The sequence below is a fragment of the Sphaerodactylus townsendi genome, linkage group LG03 (genome assembly GCF_021028975.2).
Source record: "Sphaerodactylus townsendi isolate TG3544 linkage group LG03, MPM_Stown_v2.3, whole genome shotgun sequence".
NCBI classification, from domain to species: Eukaryota; Metazoa; Chordata; class Lepidosauria; order Squamata; family Sphaerodactylidae; genus Sphaerodactylus; species Sphaerodactylus townsendi.
Genome location: NC_059427.1, coordinates 107,197,943 through 107,219,164, shown reverse-complemented (window position 1 = coordinate 107,219,164; position 21,222 = coordinate 107,197,943). Strand labels below are relative to the sequence as shown.

General features: G+C 42.8%; 1 protein-coding gene across 5 annotated transcripts in view; it reads right to left on the bottom strand.

Moving 5' to 3' along the window:
- GABRB2 (gamma-aminobutyric acid type A receptor subunit beta2) overlaps positions 1-21,222 on the bottom strand; it is a 181,805-nt gene that overhangs the window by 29,472 nt on the left and 131,111 nt on the right. For all 5 annotated transcript variants that reach the window (XM_048491881.1, XM_048491884.1, XM_048491885.1 and 2 more), the window contains 2 exons: positions 20,355-20,507; positions 18,987-19,231 (listed from right to left, as the gene is read on the bottom strand). In XM_048491881.1, the coding sequence (XP_048347838.1) occupies positions 18,987-19,231; positions 20,355-20,507 (398 nt within the window). The remainder of the gene's footprint in view (positions 1-18,986; positions 19,232-20,354; positions 20,508-21,222) is intronic.

Here is a 21,222-nt window from a genome sequence, read left to right as displayed (position 1 = left end):
AGCTTCTGGAGCTGATAGGCAGGAAGCACCTAATGTAAATAGGTCAGCAGAAACAGAAATGACGTGGCGCTTCAGCTTCCAATTTTAATATTACGCTTTATAAAGTTTAAATTGAAACAGGAGAGCAAAGGAAGATAAATAGAAGCTTTTGAAAGACCTGAATGTGTGCTAGCTGTTTCAAATTATTTTAAGTTGAGCTTACGATTTTAGTTTCACTTTCCTTGGAAAAGAAACAAGGATGTCAAACTAATATATAGTGATTCAGGAGAGAGGAGAGAAGACTTCAGGTATCGAAAAGACAAGAAAACAAGCTGTACTACAAGCTCCTAAATAATGGCAGCCAAAAAAATAGCAGCTAAAACTTTAAATGGAGAAGCCAAAACTCCAGATAAATTCTATGACAATAGCCAAGACTATATACAAAGAGTGGAACAACTTTTGGAAAAAAACTGCTACAACCGCAAGAAGAAATGAAGGAATGATTAAACCAAATTGAAGAGGAAATTCTTGTCAACAGTGAAGGAATTACTCAAGAAATTAGAAGAATCCATCTACCAACTGAGCATAAACATTAAAGAAACTAAAGAACAGATAAATGAAATAAAAGAAGACACTATTAATCATACTAAACAAATGGATCCCTTGGATAATAGACGAATTCTAACGGAAATAAAACAGAAATAATTTTTTTGAGATTGAAGTTTCTGAAAGAGACACAGAAAATTTAAGAGAAAGATTGCTACCAATAATTGCAAAATATATCAATATGGAAGCAGAAGAATTTATGGAAGAAATAGATGAGATTTGTAGAATTTTCACCAGGTGCTCAAACCTCAGTCTTAGTAGCTGCTACCAGCTGCTAGCTGCTACCAGTCCCTTTTCATTGTCCAAACAGCAAAATGCCAAGGACCAAGTTTGCAACCTTCTTGGGATTAAAATCAAGAAAATCTCCCCTGAAAGGTAGACTAAATGCAGTGTGAGTTTCACAAAACAAAACAATAATCTGGTTAGGTGTAGCAACATAGGCCTAGGTACTGGAATTAGACTGAAGCATTAAATGGGAGATATGAGGCAATTGAAGTTGCTTGGTTTAGGAAGAAGATCTTAATGGTGGGTATTTATGCCCCTAATGAAAGAAAGAGTGAATTTTACAAAAAATTGAATGATCTGTTACTGGTTTTGGACTATGAAGATTATTGTATTATGGGCAACTGTAATGGTGTGCTTTCAACCTCCTTAGATAAGAAATCTGATAAGAAACTAGATAAAGGAAAAGGAAAACTACCCAAAACTTTTTTTTAGTTAAAAGAAAATTGGTTCTTAGAAGATATTTGGAGACATTATAATGGGAACTCAAGAGAATTTACTTTCTTTTCTGAGTATTTTAAGTCCCATTCAAGGGTAGATAATATCTTGGGATCCAAATTTTTGAATTCTTTGACCAAAGAGATTATAATTATGCCCAGAGTTTTATCAGATCATAATGCTATTTTATGGACACTAGGTGATAGGACAAAATCAAGAATATGGAAGATGAAGGAATACTTGTCTTAAAAAATATGTGGTAGAAAGAAGTAAAAAAGAGTTGAATAACTTCTCTAAGGAAAATTGGACTGCTGAAATGGATATTAATGTGGTTTGGGAGACCTGTAAAGCATATATGAAGGGAATATTTATAAAATAAAATAATAGGTATAGAAGTGAGAGACAAAAAAAATGAGAAAAAGCTATTAGAAAGGATTAAAGAAAAAGAAATCGCGCCCCAGGCTTCAGCCTGGAGGCGCCGTTGCAGGGGGGGAGGGACGAGTGTAGGTTTTTTCCCTCCCGCCGGCCGAACGAGGCCGTCACGTGGCCGGGTGCCGGCACGTGACAGGGGCCTCTAGCAGCCTTAAAAGGCTGCGTCGGCGGGGGCCGGGCCTCTTTCAAGGCCGGCTCGTGAAAGGGAAGACGGCTTACAGAGCTTCCTGGCGGCCTTGATCGGAGCCGGGTGAACCCCCCCCACCTTGACGTGATCGTTCGCAGGCAGGGCGTCGGCGAGTCACCGAGCGGGCGTTCTTCTCCCGCTTGGTGCGGCCGCGCAGCCTTGCGCCGGCCGAGCGAGTCACCTTAGTGGGCGTTGTTTCTTCTGCCGCTCGTGCGGCCTTGCGGGCCCGGGGCTTCACCCGCCCAAGCGAGTCACCTTGGTGGGCGTTCCTTCTGCCGCTGTTGGGCCGTGCGGCCTTGCGGCTGCCAGGGATTCCCCGTCCGAGCGGGCGTTTGTGCGGCCGTTTACTCGGGCTTCAGCTACCGAGTCGGCCGGGGTGGGGGGTTCGCCCTTCCCTTCCCTCCGCCTTGCGTCTCTGACGGGCCCGGGGAGCCGTCCGTCTTCGAAGGAGGCAGGCGAAGGCAACAGGCAAAGCCCACTGTCTAGCCTGGTAGAAGGTTGCGCGGGAGTGGGGCGGTGGCCATTTTGTCAGCGTTTTGACCGCGCATCCCCTCCCCACTAGGCTTGCCGTTTATTTTATTCCTTCCCTTCCGTCTCTTACAAATAGAAGACCTTCCTTTTGAGGAGCTTTCGGTCTGTGCGACCAGCGAGCAAGGGCGACAGTTGTAATAATCGCAGGGCCATTCAGGCGCCGGTCCTCTATTATCACTAAGGGAAACCTGAGAGCCATTTTGAGTGGGAAAAGCCCCTTCAACAGCGGCGGCCATTTTTGGTGGCATTTAGAGGCCAATTACGAAGCTGTTTCAAAACCCCATTTTGAGAGTGGGTCAGGACTGGCTCCACCTCTAGGTTTATAGTTACAATTAAATTAAGGAATAAAATTAAGGAATACAATTTATAAAAAAAAAAAAAGGAGGTTAGCGGTTAGGAGCCGACAACCTTTAATACCGAGGTTGGCTAGTGCCATGGCGTCAAAGCCGAATCTCAGAAAAAAGAAAGCACGGAAAGGTGGCCAAGTTGTGCCGCCCAGGGTTTTGGAGCAGGGGCAGGTGGGGCCCACTCCTGGGACCCTTCAGGAATTGGGGACAGAGCTACCACCCCCCACCAGGGAGATGGCTGCTGCTATTAATCTAACAGGAGCGGCGGTCCCCTCTTCCAGCGCAGGGATGCCGGGCACATCTGCGGCACCTGCAGTAATCCGGCCAGAGGCCGTCAGGTTGGGGCATGGACCCCGCATAGAGGTGCTAGGGCAGCCGGGGCAGGCAATTTTAGGACCGTCCCGGCCTCCCTCTATTCGGAGCGGGATGAATAGTCCCTCAGTGCTTATGGCACCTTCTGGGCAAAGCGGGATGCCCATACCCACAAACGCTGTTTTATGCCGGGTCACTACCCATATTCTCCTTATATGAGCATGACTGTTAACCCTGGTATGGGCTGGCCAGGCCAGTTCAACCCAGCCCTCTGGTTTTGGGCAATGGTCCGGCTGACTTCATGGGAACCAGCAATTACCTCCTTGCTTTTGGCCTCCTCAAGTTCCAGCGTTCTCCCAGTAATCAGTTTAGGGGGCCTTGGGTCCCGCATGAGCTTAGGTTCCCCTCTCACCACTTTTGGGGGGACCTTGCCGTTCATCAGAGCTTGGGTTACCAAGCACCTCCTGGGGCCTGGGCTCCTTCGGCACCTGCCGACCCATTGGATTCAGGGTCCAGAGTCGGACAGCGGGGAGTAGTACTCTGCCAGGACCAATGGGCGGTGTTGAAGTCGCAGCTGGCTCTTCCAGCCAGGCGGCTGGGGTGCGAACCAGAACCAGGCGGAAGGGGAGGAAGGCCTCTCGATGGATTCTAAGTCTTCCCGGCGGTCCCCTAGCTCATCCTCATCTGGTGAGTCTACAGATGAGGATTCCGCTTTGAAACAGCAGGGGATTATTGGGGAGAGAGGGGAAAAGGTGCCAGCTCTTCCCCTTTGGATCACTCAAAGGAGATAAGGGGAATTTGCAGTAGAGGACAGTGCCGGGAACGTTGGGGATTCAGCCTTCTGCTCGGCATGGGACCCTGGGGACCCCCCAGGCTCCCATTTGCCGAGGAAGTTAGAGAGAAAGAGCCCTAGATGGGTACTATGTGGATATCTTCACGGTTTTGCGGCCGGAAGAGGATCCAGAAGAGATCGGTTCACGTTCAGCCAGAAGAAAGAGGGAACGCCCGGAAAGAGCAGAGCGTTCCTTCGACAACTGGCTGTTGGGGTTCGCAGAGTGTATGGCTCTGATAGGAGCTGCTTACCCACAAAGGGCTTGGCATCTGTCTGCTCACTGGGCCAATGTTTTGAGGAGCACGATCCCTATCAGGGGATGCGGCTGCTATCAAGTGCGATGAGGCATTCCGTGGAAGAGTGCCTCACATCGTCCGGGACGCAGGTGGGATCTAATACACCGATCAGAGCGTGGATGACAAATGTAATAAAAGCTTCGTCATCTGGGTGCTACTGCATCAACTGGGGCTGATGGGCCGAGGGAAAAAAGGGTTTGGTCAATGCTGACCCTCCCATCGGGCCAACTTGCTGGGCGCTTTTGAACTCAGAGCTGCCCTGTAAGAGGGATAAATGTAGGTTTGAGCACAGCTGTTCCCGTTGTTTTGGGGGGCCCACACCAGAGTACAATGTGCCCGCAACTGGCTACCGGCCTCCCCTATCGGCGTGGCCGGAACCCTGGCTCCGACGGCAACTCTAAGAAGGACGATTGGCTGACCAGGGAGGATCATTCCCCGCTTCCAGAAGGCCCTGAGAGTCCCGGAGGTTCTGCAGAGTCCTCGCCCCTTCCCCGGGTAGCGTGTGCAACCTTTATGCCAATGGCTGGACAGGTATCCGTGGTCGGGAAGACGCATTGTACCTAAAGCTAGAGGGATTTCAATTTGGTTTTCACATCCCATTTTTAGGGAGTAGGGTGGCAACCTCAGCTCCCAACTTAAAATCAGCCAGGGAATTACCTGCGGTGAGTGTCTGCCAAAATTGCAAAGAATGCTTGGCGAGGCAGAATGCGCAGGTCCCTTTGCACAGCCTCCGTTACCCAACCTCCGGGTTTCCCCATTGGGGTGTGGTCCCCAAAAAGGCCCCGGGAGTATAGGATGATACTAACATTTGTCCCTACTCCATGGGGCAGGGGGGTCAGTGAAACGACTTCATCTAATCCGGTAAGTATCTGCTCTGTTCGGTATGCCACACTGTGGATGAGGTGCAGTGGAAGTCTCATCCGGGAGGTAGGGAACTGCCTCGATGTTGGCAAAATGCTGACTATACAGTCAGCCTTTCGCTTCTGCTGCCCATACACCCCAGGACTTCGAACTATTAGGTTTTCAATTTGAAGGACACTGGTATAGCCGCATAAATGCATGCCCATGGGTTGCTCTTATAGCTTGTGCAGCCTTTGAAAAATTTAGCACCTTTTTTGGAATGGGCAATCCAAGGATCGCATGCCATCCAGCCGAAAGTCACTCATTATCTGGATGATTTTTTTTGTTTGTAGGTGCAGCTGGCTCCTGACGAATGTCGCGATGATGTTGTCAGCATTTCAGGCTCTTGGCGGCGGAGCTTGGGGTTCCCTTGGCGGCCGACATTAGACTGAAGGGCCTGTGTCTCTGTTTTAACCTACTTAGAATTCAGTTGGACACTGTGGCAGGAACATCTTCTCTGCCCCTCGACAAGCTGACAACATTACAGCCGCCACTGATCGCTTGAGACACCTGTGCAAAAAAAAAGTAATGAAGGTTGCGGGAAATACAGTCCCTGCTTGGGCACCTTAACTTTGCCTGCAAGGGTTTGTCTCCCCGGGAAGGGCTTTCTGTTCCTCGCCACGCATAGGGTCCTTGCAGGCGGGCTATTCAGTTCCCCATCATCACATTAGGGTTACTTCTGGTTCTTCGCCAAGACCTAGGGGGGTATGGTTACATTTTTTTCTGGAGCGTTATAACGGAGTTTCCTTTTGGCAAAGTTCCTTGGGAGCTGCAGGATAGTTTTCAAGTTCACACCGATGCAGCTGGCTTTCGGATAGGGCTTTGGTATTTATTTCAGGGGCCAGTGGTGTGCAGGGAGTGGCCACCAGCGTGGTCTCAGACCGAATTTTGAGGGACATGACTTTCCTGGAGTTGTTCCCTCTGGTGGCTGTGGTTCACATCTGGAAGGATGTGTTTAGCGACCATGCAGTTAAGTTCTGGTGTGACAACCAGGCTGTGGTCAGGGTGGTCATCGGCAGTCCAACCCGGTCAGAGCGGGTGATGCGGCTAGTAAGGGAGTTTGTAATGGTTTGCCTGATTAATAACATCTCCTTTAAAGCTGTTTTCTTGCCAGGTATAACTAACAATATAGCTGGCAGCAGCTTTGTCTCGTCGTCAGGTCAGCCGCTTTCGCTCACTAGCTCCCGAAGCCAGCCAATTTCCGGAGAGGTGTCCCGACCATCTGTGGCGTCTTGGAGGCAGTCAATAGCCGAAGGTGTCTTGCGGTCACTGGCTCCAGCTACCCGTCGCGCGTATGAAGGGGCCCTGAGCACCTTCTTTGCTTTCGCGGCTTCCATCGGTGAGCCTGTTCGACAGGGGTTTGCTAAGGATTTGGTGCTCCGGTATTTGGTTGACTTGAGGGACCGTCAATTGGCTGCCAGGACGATTAAGGTCCATTTAGCGGCCATTTCCTTTTTCAGCCAGGCCCTGGGGATCACTGACCACTCACGCTGCTTCGAAGCTAGAAGAGCAGTGGCCGGGTGGCAGCGCGCTTCCCCCAGACCGCAAGATAGTAGGCGTCCCATCACCAAGGAGCTCCTGGGAACTTTACTTAACGCCACAGACTCAGTCTGTGACTCTGCCTATGAGTCTACACTGTTCCAAGCCTTGTTTACCTTGGCTTTCTATGGGGGCCTTTCGGTGTAGTGAGCTAGTGGCCCCATCCACCACATCATTGGCTCCTAAGGCTCTGCAAAGGGCCGATGTGTCCATGGCCGATGGGAACTTACTCATATGGTTGGCGGGGTCCAAGACTGACCAGCGGCGTCGAGGAATGAGAGTGACATTGGCCCCCTCCCCACCAGGGGCACCCTGTCCGGTCGCTAGGATAGCTGCGTTTTTAGCTGTCCGCCCTGAAGGGCAGGGTCCCCTGTTTATCCACAACGATGGAGCATCAGTGTCCAGATTTCAATTCACGGCTGTGTTACGGCTGTGCTTACAATTTTTAGGACTCCCAGCAGAGCAGTTCGGTTCCCACTCCTTTCGGATTGGGGCAGCTACTACGGCCTCTCAAGAGGGACAATCTGCAACTGAAATTCAGGCTTTAGGCCGCTGGAGATCTTTGGCTTATCGTGTTTATGTCCGGCCTCACCTTTCCTTGTAACTTTGTTCTCTTTATAGTTCCGGTGGCCTGTCGTTACCTTGTTTGGATGGTTGGCCACAGTATTGTTTACTGGGCTGGGCGCTATGCGAAGAAGTCGGGCTGGGGACAACACCTTGGACTGGACACCTCCCTGGACATTCACTGGCTGGCGAGGCGAGGCATGCGGTGGTCTTCTCTGCTCTTCGAGTTGCGGAACTCGGTGCTTCAGTTTGGCTTCCCAGACGTAATAGTTCTTCAGCTGGGGAAAATGACATTCCGGCTTTCAAGGGAGTAGCGTTGCAGAACCATGAGGGAAGACTTAAAGTTGCTTAAAGTAGCAAGATGCCGAAATCAAGCTGTTCTGGTCATGCTTGCTGGAGCGGAGGACTTGGAGGAAACGCTGTGGCTCCGGCCAGAGTTAACAAAGTCAGGTCCAAGGTTTGTCGGTCCATAGCCCGGCTGGTACTGAGCATGGGAGGGATGTTATTCCCCATGTTGATTTGTCTCATGCTCTGCCAGCATTGTTTTGCCCGACGGAGTCCACTTATCGGATTGGGGCCAGGACATCTGGTTGCACGATGTCCGCCATGCTCTCACTGGAGTGGCTTCGCGGCCCGCATTGAGCTGGCCGAAATCCATTCTGCTCTGTTGCAGTGACTTTCGCGGCACGCAGACCTGAGCTGTGAGACTCTGGGCTGCTGAAGCTGGGGCGGGAGCTGTTGGAGTGACAGCTCGGTGGCGGTAGGGCATAAGAGCACATCCTATTTGGGGAAGGCAGAAGCTTGCATGCCGGACCTTCCCACCTCGGGGGCCTCCATATGAGGTCCGTGGTGGCGATAGAGCTCTCGAAAGCCAAGCCTGGGGGCTGCGCTGAGAGCTCGCTGCCCGGCAGGGAGGGGTGTCACAAATTGGGTTTGCGCCCATGTGGCACCTAGTAACTTCCTGTTCCGTTCCCTCGGGGGATGTGCCGGACAGGGGTTCTGTCCGAAGGGCCTAAGGGGTCAGCTTGGGCTGCCCTATAACCAGGTTCAGCGGTTTGCTACCTGGGGGCCAGGATGTGCTCTGGTATGCTCGCCCAGCTTCAAGGGTTTTGGTTATGTGTTATAATAAATTTTGGGCTGCGGCCGATTTCTATTCCAACAAGTTATGTTAGTGTTCTTTTTGACGAAATGAGTCTCCACACATCCCCATGCAAATGGAGCTGCAACAGAACCCAAAAGATAAATAAAAAGTGAACTTAATTTGCCAAAACAATATTCAATATTAATTTCTAAGGAATTAGATGAGAAGTTATAATTCGTGCATTTAAATTATTTCCATCATGCTAATAAACCAGGTAGATAGCTTGCATGGAAATTGAGGAAGGAAAGGGAGAAAAGAAGGATTATGGAGGTTAGAGACAGAGATTGCAGGTTTACAAAACAAGAAGGTATTATTTAAAAAATTGTAGATTACTATAGAAGATTGTATAAGGATGTAGATATCAATGAAGGGGAGATAGATGGTTGTATGCAAAAATGTGGTGATTTTAAATTGCCCAAAAATCTGAAAGAACAACTTAATAAAGAAATCACCAAACAAGAAGTAATTGATGTAATAAAGAATATAAAATTAAATGGGGCTCCAGGCCCTATGGATTTACAGCTCTATTTTATAAAATATTTTAGATCAATAAAAATATATTGTTTTTAATTTGATGAATAATATTAGAATGTCATATCAAGTTCCAAATTCCTGGAAAGAGGCAACTGTGTCTCTCATACCTAAAGAAGGCCAAGATGAAAAATCTGTTTAAAATTATCAACCTATCTCCCTACTCAATACAGATTATAAGATGTTTGTGGCAAGATAGTATGAAAAGGCATTATAGGGAAAGAGCAGAATGTGTTTCTACCAAAAAGATATTTAAGAAATAATATTAGAACAGTGGTCAATGCTATTGAATACGTGAATAAAAAAATTGATAAACAGGCGACCCTAATTTTTTTAGATATGAAAAAGCTTTTGACAGTATTTCTTGGAAATTTATGCTTAAAGTTTTAAAAGCTACTGATTGTGGGCAAAACTTCTTTAATTGGACACAATCAATATATACGAACAATTGGCTAAAATTAGATAAGATAAATTTTAATATCATTGTGCACACATAACAAAAATACAAACATCTTCCGATGCACATTTCTGCAGTCCTCACACCCATCTTACACAATCCCCCTTCCAACCATCCCTACACAACTTGTAAATGACGCAAATGAAGAAATCTCTGAGTTGATAATTATAGAAAAAGATACAAGACAGGGATGCCCTTTATCTCCCTTAGTAATGTTAGTGAGAAATATAAAGAAAGATGAGGAATTGAAAGAATTAAAGATTGTGAAAGAAGGATATAAGGTCAGATTATTTGCTGATGATATAGTAATTATATGTGAATATCCCAAAAATCAATTAGTATATTAAAAAATAAATTAGAAGAATTAAAGGAATATCAAAATTAAAGATTAATAAAAAGAAACCCAAAATGATGCTTTTCAACTTAACAAAAAAAACACAAAACAAGAGGAAGAGCTAATGAAATAAATAAATATTGATTCTGTAAAGAAGATAAAATATCTTGGTATAGTTCTTACTAAACAAAATTCATCATTATTTCAAAATAATTATGAAGCTATTTGGAAAAAATTTAAAGATTAAATTAATAGTTGGACACAGTGTGTAGCACATTTCTCCCTGTGATACACCTCTGAAGATGCCAACCACAGATGAGGGTGAAACAATAAGAACAAGATCTACCAGACCATGGCCACACAGCCTGGAAAGCCCACAACAACCAGTTAAGTCCGGCCATGAAAGCCTTCGACAATACATTAATAGTTGAAAATTTTTTAACTTGTCATTTTTAGGGAGAATTGCAGTAATCAAACAGAATATTTTGCCCAAAATGATGTTACTTTTCCAAACTCTCCCAATAATAATTTAAAATAAATGTTTTCATACATGGAGAAAAAAACTACTTAAATTTGTTTGAGAAGGAAAAAACCCAGAGTTAAATCTATTAGAGTTGGTCGATACCAGAAATACCAGATATCAGTGCGGCTCAGTCCAAACTCCAGATTCGGACTGTCCAAATCTCCAATTCTAAAATCTATGCGATATTCAAAGTAGAAGTGGTTTGGGCCTCCCCAATATTAGATTTTATTGTCATGCTACTGGTTTACTGTGCCTTAAGGAGTGGTTAAGCTTGGAAGACTGAGTTATTAAATTTAGAAAGGTTTGACGATGTATGATTGGCTCGCATATTTGTGGCATAATAAAGTCAAGGTTCATAGAAGTTTTGATGACCACTATATAAGGAGAGCCTTAAGGATAATATGGGAAGAATATAGAATGTCTTCAATAATCAAAACCCCATGATGGATTTTCCTGAAGAAAATGGTGGTGTTAAGACCAAGTCTGGTAAAAACTCATTTCTTGCAATATAAAGATTTAGTAGTGAAAGAAAATCACCAATGGAGAATAAAAGAAAGACATAAAATAAGTATAGATGATAAACAATGCCAATGATTCTTGTATTTACAAATGAGAGAAAAATTAATTTGGATATGAAATGTGGTTTTGAATGGGAGAAATGTGAATTGTGGGATGCTGTATTTAAAAATGAAAAGTTCCACATAAGAAGAATACATAGCATGTTGTTAGATAAGGATTTAGAAACAGAAAGAGTTAAAAATAATATGATAGTATGATAGTTGGTAGAGATATAGGTTTGGTAGAATGGGATTCTACTTGGAAAAATTTGACCTTCACACAAAACACTGGTTTGAGGGAGAATTGTTTTATGAGGTTTTATTGTTGGCACCTCTGTCCAGATGAATTCGCTAAGATGTATCTAACCAATGGGGATCTTTGTTGGAGATGCCTAAAAGAAACTGGCTCTTAGGACCGTATCTGGTGGAAATGTAGTAAAATAAAGTAATTTTGGCAGGGTATTTATGAATTAATAAATAAAATACTTAGAACTAATTTTAATTTTAGGAAAGAATTATTCCTATTGAATATAGTGGAACTAGGTTCTAATTTCAAATATAAAAAAACTATTATTATATATGACAACAGCTGCAAGGGTCCTGATAGCCAAAGAATGGAAGAAGGAGAATGTCCCACAAATTGAGGACTGGATGAACAAATTGTTGGAGTTTGCTGCACAAGTTATCTAGTTTAATTAAAAATAATTGTACTGAAGAATATGTGGATAAATGACGACCATTAATATGTTACATGGAAAATAGAACAGAATGCTCAAAATTAATAAAATATTGTAAATGTTAAAAAAATGCAATCTCCTCTTAATGGAAAGAAATTAAGTTTTATAAGGAATAGGAAAGGAAAAAGTATTGCATTTTGGAGTTGTTTATGATTATGGAAATTGTTGGAAGTCTGAAAAAGGGAAAGAAAAGAAAAAATGTTTACAGATTATTTAACAATAACTTGAATAAAAATCATAAGAATATTTTGTGAAAGTTGTTTGTTTATATTGTTATTTTAACAATGTCAATAAAGATTTTTTTAAAAAAGAATTAGATTGAAGCCACCTGAAGAAAAAACCAGAAAATATAATTAAAGCGATTTATTGAAATTGTGCAAGAATACGTCTACAAAGAAGAGCGAATAGTAAAGATTAAAATTACAAAGGCTAAACCAAATGAACTAACTACACAGTTATAACACTTGTTCAAATTAGCAATGTCACCCTTCCAGCTGAAATCCTTCAGAATTCATAGTCCACTTTCTTTCCAAGAGTCAGCATGGACAGATAGCTTATGTGATCTATGCATGTGTCTGTAGTTCAGTATGTATGAAATCAAATGGTCCAAGCTTGCATCAAAGAGCCACAAATAAGGCACCAAGAACAAAACTAGTCTGAAACTGCCAAACTTTATGGCCAAGGGTCTGAGCCGGCTTGAGCTCATTTGACCAATCAGATCTGTGGCTGGTGATGCCAATTAACAATGTAACCCTGTCACTAACCAAGTGACTCAGGGGATTCAGAGTGTGAGATGGTGTGGTGTGGCCATGTGACTCAGGGGATTCAGAGTGTGAGATGGTATGGCCTTAAATGCAGCTCAGTTCTTCCAATACTCATAGGTGTTGAGGCTCATGATTTCACCTTTGCTAATTGGATGGAAAATAGTTCCACTATTCTTGGCTTTGGAGACTAGAGGGGAGTTAGGATAGAAACTGCCTCCTCCCAGTACCTGTACTAGTTTCAGTTACATAAAGGCAAAATTAAAAGATCAGTTAATACAATCAATAGGCAGCTATTCTATTAATTAAAACTGTAGGCCCTCCACAAGCCATCAGCATTGAGTTTTCTTTCTCTTTAATATGGACCACTACAAAATCAAAATCCTGCAAGACTAAACTCTATTAAGAATAAAAACTTATGATTGGAGTTTTTAACCCAGTCGAACCATCACAGTGGGAAATGATCACTTTGAAGTTAGAACTTTTGTCCCGAGAGGAAGGACTTCATTTATTCAAAGCCCATACAATCCTCAAATGTTCCATTTCTATAGTAGCCAGATTTCTCTCAAGAGGAAGTAATTTCTTGCTCAAGAAAACCACAGGGTTATCTTGGTCCATTTGGAGGAAAACAACACTTAGGCCCATCTCACTCACATCAGTTTGGACAACAAAATGTGCGTCTGGATCGGGAGTAGCCAAAATAGAAGACTGAATGAAACTGTTTTTCAAAGCACCAAAAGTAATTTGATATCTATCAGACCAAACCACCTTGATAGATTGTTCATTCTTACACAGGTCAGTAAGGGATATGGCTGAAATTGTGAAATGAAAGACAAATTTTCTGGGGTACCTTTTAAAGCCTATAACTGCATAGTCTGATCATTTGAACTCATGGTAAGGTCTCAATACTTTCCACCTTAATTTCAAAAGGTTTGAGGGAACCTTAGGTGTAAGCACACAACCTCTCCCAACACTCCCAACTAATCCTTCTGCACTTTAATAGTGGGTTCAGTAACATGAATCTTTTTGCATGCACATCAGGTGATTTTTCCAAGTGTCACTAAAACTAACACTTTCATTAAGGTAGGAACAATCCATTTGTGACAAAGAAAACTGATCAGGACAGTCACAGTATCCAAATGTTTATAGTCTTCACAAAAATAAATTCCTCCATCCTCCTTAGGAACTAAGAACATTGGATGACTTCACAGAGATGTCTCTGTAGCAATTTCTTTACCACACTGTCTACTACCCAGGTAAGGAGAATTTACAATAGGGGCAGCATCTCTGGCGTTAATGCTGTGGGGTGGTAAGTTGTGTTCTGCCAGGTTGACTTGAAACACCTTTCTAAAGTTCTCCAACACACCATACAACTGAGTAGCTTGACTTCCGCGGAGTGCAGGATTTAAAACCACATCTTCAACCCCTCCTTCTTGTTGACACTGAGACAAAAAGGGATTGGGGGGGGGGGGGTCAGAATCAAATTTCACAGAAAACAAGTGTGCGAAATACTCTTTCAAAGAGTTCACATGGTAGCTTTTTGGTTTAGGGTGCTCTTCCGGGCAAGACAGTTGTTTAATAATTTCTCCTAGACTTGTCAGCACAACCGACCATCAAGAGTAATGCTTTATCTCTAAAAGAAAACTTTTTCTTCACAGGAGCAACTTTTTCTTCACAGATTGTTTAGATTCAGCTTGGCAATTAAATCAGTCGCAGCAACTTAACACTTTTCTGGGCAGTTCTCAGACAAAGCTAGTTTCTCCAAAGCAAGTAAATCTTCCAATAGCTTAAAGGTTGCAAGCTCCTCATTTGCATCCTCGCAGACATCCAAATTCTTCCCACCATCAGCTTCAGTTCTGATGTTAGAGACAACATAGTCTCTAGGTAGCTCAGGAGGATCAGAGTAACCTTCGGCTTGCATGCTCACTCCCTTGTTTGAGGAATCTGATAGGCAAACCTCACAGTTAGAAGGGATTTTAACTCTTTCTGTATTCCAAAAAGAACAGCTGTTAAGTCAGACTGGCTGTTCAAGAAATCTTAGTCATTGATGGGCCAAAGCCCCATCATTCCCAGGGGCAAAACATCCTGCAAAAGTAATATGATTCATACAAATTTCCTGACTAAACTCAATCTGAGACCAGTTCAGTTGTTGAGCAGATCCAGCTGTCTTCTTCCTTCTCTACGCTGAAGAGCTGTTATCTCTGCTTTCAGTGTCAGACAATGAGCCTCTCTCGGTCTAACGTGGAATCTTCTTCCCAATTTGCAGCAGTCTCAACTGCCTGGATAATCCTCCCTTCAGGCACTGTATTTGCAGGAGTGCTAGTCACCCTTTTCTCCTTCTCCTTCAAGAGCGGGTAGTCCAGCTTGATGTTTCCTGGCTTATCAAGAAACTGTGCCTGATAATGCATGGCAAGATTCCCGTGACCCCAAAGAGAATTTGCCGCAGAGTCTTTGTTCGGCATTATTACCCACTGTTCTGTTTACAGTGGGGCAGGCATTGCCCATCGGTTGGCTTTTTGCTTGTGTCCAGGGGAGGACAATCTCCACTTGTTTTCAAGGATTCTCCATTGCGCACGAGTGCTTTAATTTTTAATATAAATTAATTTTTAGATTATCATATAGAGATATTGAAATAGCAATATAAAAAAGCAAACTATTACATAAAAGTCTTGAATACGGTTTCTGCACACTTCTGCACACGTTGATTGTCTTCTAGGTTGGGAAGTAATCGGGAAGTAATGGTGGTGGGTAAACTGCAAAAGGACAACCTCAGCTGCCTTTTGCAAAGCTCTGCAGTCATCCCTCTCCTGATGTGCTGTAAGTGCCAACCTGCTGTGGTCTCGAATCACTGACTGCTTGTGTGTGAAACTAGGAGGGCTGGAGATGTCCCAGTCTGTTGATCAATGAAAAGGAATAGGAACAATGGAGGACAACGCATGGGCAAATTGGGTGTTTGGAAGAACGAACTAGTGTTATTATTTTTACACTGATATATCAATATGAGAAATTAAATCTTTAAAAAGATCTACAGATATACAGGAGTGGGGAGGTAATGGGTAATAAAAATGATCCAGCAGGACAAGAAGCAGGACGGAGTCAGCAACAAGGATGGGGTGAGTGAGAAGGTGTGGAAAGCAGCATGAGGGAGTGGCAGAAGTGAGGCTAGGCAGGCTGGCTGTGGGCAGAGGGAAGATGTCTGGGGCAAAACTGTGCTCACTGGCAAATCTGTCCTGCTCTGGTGGCAAAGAAAATTAATATTGTGCTAGAGGTGGTCTCGCTTGCCATGGAGAGAATAGAAAGTGAAAGTGGGGCTTGAGGAAATACGTCCATACAAGAAATCTTGCTTCGATGGACATTCACCTCAATCGTGTGACTGTGTAATTGTTCTCAATGTGTGTGTAATTGTCCTCAATTGTGTGTAATTGTCCTCAATCAACTTTTGGAGGCTAGTCTTGGGCAAATCTCTGCCATTAGGCAAATAGTTTCCAAAAGCATACTCTCAGAACTCCCACCTAGCTTGACCGTTTTGCTGGCATCTGTAGACCCAGGGTGAGCTGGATTCTAATCCTACACAAGGGCAGATAATCCCTCTGGCAAAAGTCTAAAAAACTGTGCCATTAGGATCAACTCTCTTAGATCCTAGAAGGAATGGACTCCTTCTGAAGTTACATCTATGGTGTAGACTGGGACATATTTGCTACAAGCACATGCAAGTTACCTTGCCAAGCAGTTTTATCCATTTTCCAAAAGGCACAAGTCTCAGCTGACAATGCATAATACTGTCGGTCCAAAGTCTTAAAGTGCTCATAGTTATTCATATCACCCAGGTGCAAATTACCCATAAAATTAGTCAAAGTCCCTGTTACCTGGACTTCCACTGGACATGTCCCCACATGTTAATTCAAAGAGCAAAAAAAATGCCATCACATTTTGGTCCTCCTTAAAAGTAGACAAGTACATTCAGGGAGATTCTTCTATTGCTCTGCGATGTTGGACCCAAGTGAATTCCTCTCAAACTGTGATCTGGACTGTGAGCAGCAAGCGGTGATCTACTCCACCTGGAATCTTTCTCTGTCTGGCTCCCACAAAGCAGGTTCATGTGGCCGACATATCCTTGGCAAGCACCCATAAGTCATGTTAAAATGGCAGTAAGGTTCTCCCAAATCTTCTGTTGGTAGGCAGTAAGGGACAAAAGGCTCCTGTCCACTAGCCAGTATTTCTGAATCTTGCAATCTAGCAGAATGTCTGAAATGAACCACAGGCTCCTCTTTTTCTGAAAACCCATGTGGAAGGGTTTCTTTCCACAGGCTTAAACTTTTTCATTGTAGCCTGGACAGTCACTGTGGGTTGATTCCCCAGGTGACAAAGCAAAAGGGATCTTCATCAAAATTGATAACATCCATAGCGTGGAGGCTCACACCCTCTTTATCCAGTGGGACACCTACTATGCACTTCTCTGCCCTAGTGAACAACCTGACTCGGCTAATAAAAATAAAAACCTCTCACAACCTCTTCAATACTCATGCACAGACTAAAACAGGAGCTTTAAACTTCAAGGATTCCACTCTTATCCCAACACTGCCATGTCAAGAACCAAGTCCAAGGTATTCTCAGGATTAGCCAACAACACCCAAAATTACAAAACCCTAGGGAATGAGTCCACCAGCCCCTTTTAACTACCTAAACAACCAAAAGCCAAGAAGCAAGCTTGCAGCCTTCTTGGGATTAAATAAAGTCTCCTCTGCAAGGTAGACCACATGCAGTGAGAGTTTCACAAAACAATTAACTTGGTTAGGTGTGGCCACATAGGCCTAGGTGCGGGAATTAGACTGAAGCCACCTGAAGACAAAAACCACAAGATATAATTAAAGTGATTTATTAAAATTATGTAAGAATATTTCTTAAAAGGATAGTGAACAGCGAGGGTTAAAATAACGAAGGATAAATCTGAAGGACTAACTACACAGTGATAAAATTAGTGCAAATTACCAGATGTCTCTTCCATCTGAAATCCTCCAACATTCAAAAGTGCGCTCTTTCTAAGAGTTGACATGGACAGATAGCATGTCTGATCCATAAAACATGTATGAAATCAAAAGGTCCAAGGTTGGATCAAGGAGCCAAGAGCAAAAACTAGACTGAAAATGTTAAACTTCATGGCCAAGGGCCTGAGTTGGCCTGGGCTCATTTGACCAATCAGATCTGTGGCTGTTGATACAAATTAACTACATAACCCTGTCACTAATATGGGATCTGGGACAGGGATGAGACTGGGGGTTTATGTTCAGCTAAGCCCACCGAGTTCTCACAGGTGTCAAAGCTCACAATTTCATCTCTGCTAACTGGATGGAAAGTAGCTTCACTGTTCTTGGCCTTGGAGACTAGATGGGAATCAGGATAGAAATTGCCTCTTCCCACAGCACAGTTATTTTCAACTTAAACTTTTCTATTGTAGGCCTGAAACTTGAACCAGTGTGTAACAAGAAACTGCACTAAGGGACTCAGTGCCAACTGCCTACCCTGTCTCTACATGGTTTGTTTTATTTGAAACTTGGAGTTGCTTAAAGTTATTATGTACCATTGGTATAATAAGCTGGATGTAGCAAGGGTGGGGAATTTAAAAACTCTAGCCCAGAGCTGTATGAACCAATTTTAGTTTTGAATCACAATTCCTTAATTTCTATTGAGGTCTTGCTTTCGGAAAAACACTGCCATGAAATTTGAATTTCCTCAAATGTATATTGTAGAAACTCTTCCATGTTCTACTTACACATAATTTTACAAAAGTGTATATTAGAAAGGTTCGTTCTGTATTTCAGTGGAACAGAAGTGGATTTTCATTCAGTTTCCCTGGCATCTTTACAAGAGAGATACAGATTAGGCCATCTTGGTTCTGTCATATAGTTTCATACAGCTCTCCAGCTCTTCATATTTTAGCCATCATTTTGGATTGTTCCCTTAGGGAACAGTTTAAAGACCCATTAAACATATGAAAGGAAAATAAAGCTTCAGTAAGGAGATGATGATCCCAGCTAAAGGATGGAGGATGGCTGAGGCATCAAAAGGCCTTTCCAGATGATTCTTTTTGGTGCAATAAGTGTACAATTGTTACTAAGATAGAGGCACCTTCCCTCGTTGGCACACTTCCAGTCCAAGTGCATATTAGCACTATAATATCATGCCACCAGGAAAAGGCAGTTCTTCTATCAGCTAGTGCACTTGTTTGCGACTGAAAATACACCAAAGCACCTAAATGCAAAAGGATCAAGGGATTCTCTAGAATATGTCACCCTTGTCCTATTTTTGGCCAGTTCGTTTATTTTATCATCATTTGGGGAAAGCAATTAAAAGGCCAAAAACAAGAAAAAATGTGTACCAGGAAAATCAATCCCTGCCCCAAAGTTCCTACTTGTCTTGCTTTTAAAATATACTTTAACATCTTCTCTTTCGACCTCCTTGAAGAAATGCCTATCACTTAAACTTGCACAACTATCCGCTCTTTTCCAGCAAGACTATTCCTTCTGCAGTAAGCCTATGGTTAATCTGGGGTTAGATCAAGAATAGTGCTAAGAAAAAAACCGGATTCTTAAAAAGTCATCTGGAAAGACTCTATGTTTCAAGCCAAGGCACAGTATTGCTGACAGGAGTTGCATGCTAAAGCTCTAACAATGCAACTGTAATACACCCCATTGCCATTTACCTTATTGACATCCATTCGTAACTTCTCATTATTTGCACTGGCAGCTTTTTCTGCTGCTTTCTTCTGACGTTGTGGTCCCCTGCCAAAGAATATGTAGTTGACCAAGGCATACTCCAGCAGGGCCATGAATACGAAGACAAAGCATCCCATTAGATACATGTCAATAGCTTTCACGTAAGGAATTTTGGGCAGTGTCTCTCGGAGATGTGTGTTGATGGTTGTCATTGTGAGAACCGTTGTGATCCCTGGAAAAAGCCAACAACATAAACTCTCATTTAACACACATTCTTTTTAAAAGTCAGAAACATTTGCCATAATGTTTAAAGGCTGGCACCAATCCTGATGCAACAATATTATTCATTAAGTTGCTGTTTTGTTACAGCAATGTCGAGAAAATGTAACATGCTACTAACTATAACCTTGTTCAAATGTTATATTTAACATGCATATGAGAACTGACTATATGATCTTTCCAATTGACATTGTATCTGAAAGGGGAAGCATACATAGTTTTAGACTCAGTATATACATATCAGAACTCAGAAACATCTTCTTAGACCTTAGAGGCCTCTTGAGGTATAGAAAGGAGAAGGGATATCTCACATAAACCTCTGAAATCTGGGCTAATAATGATACTAGGAGCCAGGGTCTGACTGGGTCAACAGAATTGGATATCCTGATTGCTGAACTTCAAATTCAAGTCACTGATATCAAGGAAAGTAGATTTATTTGTTAAGTATCTTTGTATCCAATTGAACAGATTTAAGACAGTGAACAAGACTGTGTGGTTGAAGACTCTGGAATTAGTAGTCTGTGTAGCTGTTATAGAGAAAACAATATTTGAACCTTTATTTTGTAAACAAGTCACACTGGCGAGTAGTGAGTTCTTAAGATTAAAGATACTAAATTATTTTGCTTCCACTATTTGAAATGACAGAACAGGTCTATTTGAAATGACAGAACAGATACTAAATTATTTTGCTTGCTGCATGGCTAGAGTCTTATTAAAAAATTATTTAGTTTACACCTGAAAATATAGCCTAACACCTTGGGCTTGTGTTTGGAACTCTGTTCCCAGAACTAATTTCAGCTACAGTGATTATACAGCTAGCTAATTCACAGATGAAACTGCTCAAAATGTTAGCTGAATTGTAATGATTCGAATGCTGAATTTTAAACACAACTTAATGAGTCTGCAACAAAGCTGAAAGCCAGCACATAACCTCACTTGTTGCTGAAAACATTTAATTCATTTAAGAAATTTGGGCTAAATTTATTTAACTGCAAATGCTGTATTTAAACTGGTGTATTAGAACATTTACCCAGTACATAATCCTGAGAGGAAATAAGCTAAGTAAAAACATCTACCTAAAGCCACTCTTGCAGCAGAAGCATCATAGTTAATCCAGAATGAAACCCAAGAGAGGATTGTGATCAGAATGGAAGGCATGTAAGTCTGCAGAATGAAGTACCCAATGTTTCTCTTAAGTTTAAAGCTGAGCGACAGTCTTGGGTAGGAACCTACAACAAAGAGGAATATTTAAAAATTAAAAATTCCAAAACCTGACAAAAATATAAATTTACAATCCACTGACTTTTATGGTGGCACAGTAACCCCCCATTAAACAACAAGTAAGGCCATTTCTCAAATCTGCCCAAAATTGTCACAGGAGAACTGTCATGTTGATAGTACCAATACATGCATATAACTAAGCTGCCCAGTAGTTTCAAAATACCATCCAGTTTATGACCTGTTGTTATAGTAACTCTGAAAATACCCAGAATGTCAAGACTGAAAATTAGTTCACATGATGCCTACATAATACTAATCACAGAAGAGATTCCTATTAATTCTGAACCTTGTCATAAAGAGCAAGCAGTATGTTGAGCTGGTGGGATTCTGTTTCTTTAGTGTGCCTTCCTTGATAATGTACCCTGAGGACAGCAAATTACTTTCCTTTTAATTAATTGTTTCATTTTATATTTGATCAAATATAAGTTCTTTAAATTCACCAAGTGTCTCTTATATGTATTTATTTATTTCATTCGTTTAATATCCCCATGCAGGTTCAGGGTGGCGTACAACATCATTAATAGAAATAAAAGCAATAAAATCCACTGTATAAACCCATAAACTCCACTAAGGCCCTTTCCGCACGGGCCATTTACGGCGCCCTGGGGACGGCAAAAACGCCGTCCCCAGGGAGCTGTTCGCACAGGAGGCGTTGCTAAAACA